Genomic DNA, 6,785 nt, shown 5'->3' on the forward strand with positions numbered 1-6,785 from the left:
GTTAGTTGATTTGCTCATTTGACAACCAGCTCTGAACTAATTATGCTCTCTGTTGGATACTGTAGTGGGAAATATAAAATAAATGTCATAAAATATTTTATTTTGTTTTTTATGAGAATAATCTATGGCCAACCAATATAAAAATGTTCAGCACTAAACATTGTTTTGTGGTACAAACGATCCTAAGTGCTGCATGTATAATGGCACTAGGTATGAACAAATAAAATTTCTATTCTTAGAAAAAAAAAGAGATCATGGTGAATCATGGTGTAATTTAAATACAAAACAGTAGTTGTCTTAGACATTTACACGTATTCACTCACCATTCAATATGGTTGATACCTATAATGTTTTTTAGCTGATTGGGATCTCAGAACTCTTGATTGAGATCCCAACAAATATACATTCTGAATTTCAGTTCAGCGTGTTTAGAAAAGAGAGAATGCTACACAGCAAAGCTATGTGAACTTTGCTGGACAGACTAAATTGGCTCTCACAAAATGACTATCACTTAAACGTGGTTAAGAGCATGTTCTGCTCTTGCTGAAGACCTGGGTTCAGCTCTCAGCACCCACATACAGTGGTTCCGAACTGCCTATAATCTCCATTTTAAGAAACCATATACTTTCTTCTGTTGTCTGCAGGAACCTCATGGTTTATAAAAACTCACTCAGGCATGCACATACTCACAGAAAAACATCCAACCATCCAAACTATTTTAATATATATGACCAAGAAGGAAATCAGCCCGTGTTCAAATTTTATATGTGATATGTTTCATAATCATGACTTATATTTGAATAGCACAGAAATAGTATAATGTAATGAAATCCATAAAAAGTTTATGATTATTGCTTTATATTTTGTTGTTTTATAAGAAATAAACTCCTGAAAGCCTGTTTCTCTTTTTAACTCTGTCTCATCTCTGTCTCTGTTTCCATCTCTGTGTCTCTCTGTATCTTGCTTTCTTTGTCTCTCCCCCTCTTTTACACACACAGACACAGAGACATACAAACACAGGCATACACACAGTTACACACATAGACACACACACACTGTGTATGGGTTATCTGTCAGCTTATTTGATTGACAGGTGTCTGTGAAAGCAAGGTGCAAGGAAGGGATCAGTCCAACAGCTATCACTTAGGGAGTCAAATTTTCCCATGTTGCTCATAAAATTTTTGCTTAGTCAAATAAAAAAATATTAGAGGAATACTTACAATAAGAGATTGTTATTAAAATTAATAACACTTAATAGTTTTTTCTTTTTAGCAACATTCAATATCTGCCCCTTCATCTCTTTTAAGAAGACAGTATTAAGTGAGAAGACATATCATCTTACCCAAATTAGGGTGATTTGATTTTGTTTTAACAAAACAAAGCCCCTGGCCTGATAGGATAAGCTTGTAGTCCTGTAGTAGCACAAACAGCATAGGAATAACCAAATACTTTCTGATTGGATTTAAATCTCATTCCACAAGATAGAATGAATATCTGGCACCATTATCAGACTAAGAACCTATGACCTGACAGGTCCTAGGTCTTAGGGGAGAACTCGTTACTATGATATTCCTAAATCAGAATATTAGATTCTTAATAACTTATCATTATATTAATAGATAAATGCATTGTTCAGCCTGTATCAGAGCATCTTCTTTTGCAGTAGGCAGTGATTAATACAGAGAACCACAACAGTCCAGCATGCAGAGAATAAGAAACAGCAGAATTCTCTGTTCTGAAGGAAGCATCCATATCTTACATCTCTCCCAAGGCTCAGAGATCCACAATGGAAAAGGGGGTAGAAAGAATGCAAGAATCAAAGCTGGCGAATGAGTAAATATGACTTTCTAGGCACAGTAGAATAGCTGCACATATGAACTTAGAGAAATTTAGACAGCAGATAAACAATCTGTATAGTCCATATTACACAAAAATCTCATTACAGACAGAGAATTTGGGCAAAAAATCTTACTTACTCCTAGCTATGGAGCTATTGGCAATTGTTAGCTGCTGGGAGAGGGAAATGGGGGGGGGGAAGGGAGAGACACAGTTTTCTCTAGGAGGATAGCCTCTGCTAAGCTGACCACTCTACTGGAAGACTACACATTCACAAATAACAAGGACAAAAGATCAGTAGGGAAGTGGGTGTTGATCTGTTAAAAGTTAGGAAAATGGCATGAATATGATAAAACACACTGTATGGAACTCTCGAAGAACTAGTTAAAATCTCACAACGACAGATACAGATCTCCAAAAGAGATGACACCAGCTAAGAAAGGCACAGAAAAAGAGAGAGAGAGAAAGAAAGAGGCACAGGCAGGCTCATACATACTTCAGCACTACTTACAACAATTAAGGCATAAAATGAGCCCAGGTTCCTACAGGCAGTTGAATGAAAATAAAACATGTATCATATAGGCACAGTAGAATGTTTATTCAACCATGGAGGAGAATGATCTCTTATCTTTTGTAGCAATCTCAGTGCAACTAGAAGACAATAAATGAAATAGCAGTGGGTTAATTATTTGTGGAAGTGAAGTGTATCCATGTTTTCTCATGCTGCCCAAGGCCTTAGGCTCAGAGTGGTCTCCAATTTGCAATCCTTTTGCTTTAGTCTCCCTGTGTTTTGATGACAGGTTTTCATTATTTCTGACTGTCTGTTTGTCTGTCATGTATTGTGATAATTGTGAGTGAGTAAAGGAATTGTGAGTGAGTAAACTAATGTCTGGCCACTTGGTGCTAATGATTTTGAGTTTACCTCAGCTTTCTGAGCCTCCAGTTTTCTCAGGCATGAAATGGGGGACTTCTTTCTTTGTGAAGTTGGTTGTGAACGCTGAGTAAGGCAATGTCTTTAAGCTTTGATGGGGTTCCAAGACATCAAAAACACAGGGTATCACTAGCAAGCATTTGTTTTTATTGTTTATGAGATTAGCTAGCTTTATGTTACAGCTTGTGCATCTTTCCTGGGAAGGAGTCTTTGAGAACTAGGCTTGGGGGAAGGGCTCCATCTAGTTGGAGGAGAAAAAGAATAAATTAGTCACATATTATCATGTTCTAGTGTTGGGCTCCTTGTCACTCAGACTCTGATTTGACACATTGATTACAGGATCCCAGTAGTCATGAGGACATGCCACAGGTGTATGTCAGCTCTGTTTGCCTCATAGGAGAGGGACATTTATCTTGTTCTTTGCACAAAGCTCTGAAGCACCCAAAGGAATAGAAGGCAGGGGGTAAACATGGGAATCACGAGGTGACGAACCTATTCCCAGCAGTGTTTGGTTAAAGAATATTAGTTCCTGCTGTAGACCCTGCATTGCTCAGAGGTTAAGATGAAGCTTGTGAGAAATATGGTATGAATATGGTTTCTTCTATAGTCTTCATAAGACCTGAGGTGAGCATAGCACCGAATGCCAGGATCATGAAGCAGGCTGATGCATCTCCTTGTAACTGTTGGCAGTGGTACCTGACTCTCTCTCAATCTTTATTCTCAGTGTTGCTGTCATCTCTCCAAACTTCCCTCTGATCTTACATCCTACACCTTATCCTTCCACACTTGCCCTTTTTCCTTTTCATAGTATTTGCTTTTTTTAAACAGATTTTTTTGAATGATTTATTTATTTTATGTATATGAGTACACTGTAGCTGTCTTCAGACACACCAGAAGAAGGCATCAGATCCCATTACAGATGGTTGTGAGCCACCATGTGGTTGCTGGGAATTGAACTCAGGACCTCTGGAAGAGCAGTCAGTACTCTTAACTGCTGAGCCACCTCTCCAGCCCAGTATTTGCTTTTTAAAATTTTTTTTCAGCCTTTCCTCCTCTATTTATGTTCTTGCCTTTCTACGTCTTCACCACTTCTTTCACTCTCTGCTCTCATTTTGATCCTTGGTGTAAATCCCCAGAAAATTACTAAGAAATGGAAGTAGACATTAGTGTCAGTAGGGGCCACTAAGGCCACTTCATCTTCTCTGGTTACAAGAAAAACAGATATGAATGCTATTCTTTTTCCCCTGAAGCAGGCTTTTAGTTAAGACACTTTTAGATTTCCTTACATTGGTTGTATTCCATGGTAAAATGAGACTAGAGTGTTCAAGAAGTCTGGTCACAGACAACCCCCTCTAAAACAAGCAATGTTCTTTCTTTATATCATGGTGTCAAGGGCTCATTACACTGTAAAGATTTCTCCAAGTATTTCTTGTCTGTCCTTTCTACCTCTTCAAAACTAATGCTCTTTTCTAGTAAACTCATCCTTCATTTGTGGATCCTTGGGACTCTTTCTTAAACCTTTGTACCCCAATAATTAATTTCCTCCTGATATAGCTAATACTAGTATTCCCTGATACAATACTTAACTTCAGCCACAGGAAACTATGTTGTCTGAGAGTTACTTATACAAAATAATAAATATGGCAACAGTATGTTCTGTGTGTTAATGATTATCTGTGAGATACAAAAATTGACCTGGAAAACAAATTCTAAAACCACCTTTTACAAGGCACTAAATGTTTATAGGCTTACCATAGAAATGTTACAAAACATTGTTAAATGCAGTTTCTTGCTCAAATGTGTGTATCTAAAACATATACAAGAGAGAAAACACATCTCACAGCTTCATGTGGGCTGATGGAACGTAGCATTTCTTATCTTCTACAGTTGGGAAAATTTGACATTAGGGCTGAGGAACAGCAATGGTGTGTCATGAACATGAAAGTATGCACTATGTTATCATTTTTTAGGAAAAACCCTGGGAATTGTAATTGGATTAGAATTCAGGTTCTACTCATGTAGCTTCTTTATCAGGAAACCTGGAATAAGCTTCTTCTTTTACTGATACATTTGCTTTCTTATTTTTCAGAATGGATGTTTAATTTCATATAGACCAACTTAGGTCATGGTTATGAAGTTTGAGGCATGTGGAGATAGCTGGGTGAGTGATCATAAAGACCATATCCAGGAAGCTACTAACAGTCTGAATGAGATGGTCAACTCCCACAAAAAGATTTCCAATTCATTCTTCTAAAAGAAGCCTGAGACAAATGCCTCTTCCCATAGCTAGAGGTTCATAACCTTCTGATCAGCCCATCAGTGGATTTCAGAGATCAAATACATGTACAATCATTATTTTAAAAAAAGCTATGTGCTGTCTTTTCTTACACAGGGATACCAATAGTCTTGGACTTATGTTATACCTTTCCAAAGCATCCATATGACTGGTGACAAATGACCCTATGGGTCCTATGGGGAACTTCAGGATCAATGGCTCTCAGGCTCCCAGCTTTATCTTGACAGGCTTTCCAGGAATGGAAGCCATGGAGCCCTGGCTCTCTCTCCCTTTCCTTTTATTCTATGCCATCTCCATCGTAGGCAACTCCTTGATCCTCCTCATCATCAAGGAGGAGCAGAGCTTGCACCAGCCCATGTATTACTTCCTGTCCCTACTGTCTGTGAATGACCTGGGTGTGTCTTTCTCCACACTGCCAACTGTCTTGGCTACCCTTTGCTTCCATGCCCGAGTGATCACCTTTAATGCCTGCTTGACTCAGATGTTTTTCATACATCTCTTTTCTTGGACAGAGTCTGGCATCCTTCTAGCCATGAGCTTTGATTGTTATGTAGCTATATGCAATCCACTGCGCTATGCCACGGTACTCACCAACGCTCGCATTGTGGCAATGGGCCTGGGAACAGTCCTCCGTAGCTTTGTTCTCATTGTTGTCTTCCCAGTGCTTTTGCACAGGCTGCCCTTCTGCCACCCTCAAAACATTCTCTCCCATGCTTACTGCCTACATGTGGACATGATTAAACTTGCGTGTACTGATGTTTCCCTCAATAGCCACTATGGGTTGTCCATCGTGTTGCTCACCTTTGGCCTGGACTCTGCACTCATCCTCATCTCTTATGTGCTTATCCTGAGATCAGTGTTGGCCATTGCATCTCGGGAGGAGCGCCTGAAGACACTCAACACATGTGTGTCCCACATCTTGGCTGTGCTCATCTTCTATGTGCCCATGGTCAGCGTGTCCATTGTGCATCGCTTTGGGGCTGGCCTGCCTCATGCAGTTCATATCCTTATGTCTATTCTCTATCTCTTTGTACCCCCTATGCTAAATCCTATCATCTATTCCATTAAGACAAAGGAGATACGTCGGAGACTACTCAAGATGCTTTTCAGGGTCAAGCTGTGACTCAAACAAAGACAGAAATGGTATATGATTTAGTATTGTGGGTATGGACAGCCAGGCACCAGAATAGGGAGAGCTTAACTAAGGGCTGTGAGGTCTGTGCTTGAAGGTCCAGGATCACTGATAAGAAGTTTAATCTAGGGCTGGAGAGATGGCTCAGCAGTTATGAGCACTGATTGCTCTTCCAGAGGTACTGAGTTCAATTCCTAGCAGCCACATGGTTGACTTTGAGAGATGTGCATAAAAAGATAAAGATACAGATAGGATTAATGTAGGATGGATCCATGCCATCTATGCTATGGAAGTTCAAGCAAAAATGACTTGATACCTGGGGTCTAAAAAGTTGAAGAGCTCTGCTGGATATTTACTCACAAATTTGAATTTAGAATTCCTTGGATATTTTTCTGACACATGGGACAACAATCACATCGGTATTTAGTTTTGCCTAATTGAAGTTAACTGCTTTGTTTATAACTCTGGGGGACTGTTTTGTCATTCTCCAAGAATATATTTATTCACAAAGAATAAGATTGTAATCTTGCGCTGTTCTATCTGTCCATATGTGATCTGCTATGATTTTCCATTCAAATTGGATCTGAGAG

At 39.2% G+C, this 6,785-nt stretch overlaps 1 protein-coding gene across 1 annotated transcript; it reads left to right on the top strand.

Annotated features, from left to right (window-relative positions):
- The first annotated feature begins 5,238 nt into the window (after window positions 1–5,238).
- LOC127680707 (olfactory receptor 51I2-like) lies at window positions 5,239–6,186 on the top strand. Its single transcript, XM_052176347.1, has one exon. It carries the CDS (start codon window positions 5,239–5,241, stop codon window positions 6,184–6,186), a length of 948 nt encoding a protein of 315 aa, XP_052032307.1.
- Window positions 6,187–6,785: the final 599 nt, after the last annotated feature.

The sequence above is a fragment of the Apodemus sylvaticus genome, chromosome 1 (assembly GCF_947179515.1).
Source record: "Apodemus sylvaticus chromosome 1, mApoSyl1.1, whole genome shotgun sequence".
Lineage (NCBI taxonomy): Eukaryota > Metazoa > Chordata > Mammalia > Rodentia > Muridae > Apodemus > Apodemus sylvaticus.

What these genes read in the sequence shown, in the direction of transcription:
- LOC127680707 (XM_052176347.1), top strand. Translation starts at nt 5,239, where the DNA reads ATGGGGAACTTCAGGATCAATGGCTCTCAGGCTCCCAGCTTTATCTTG.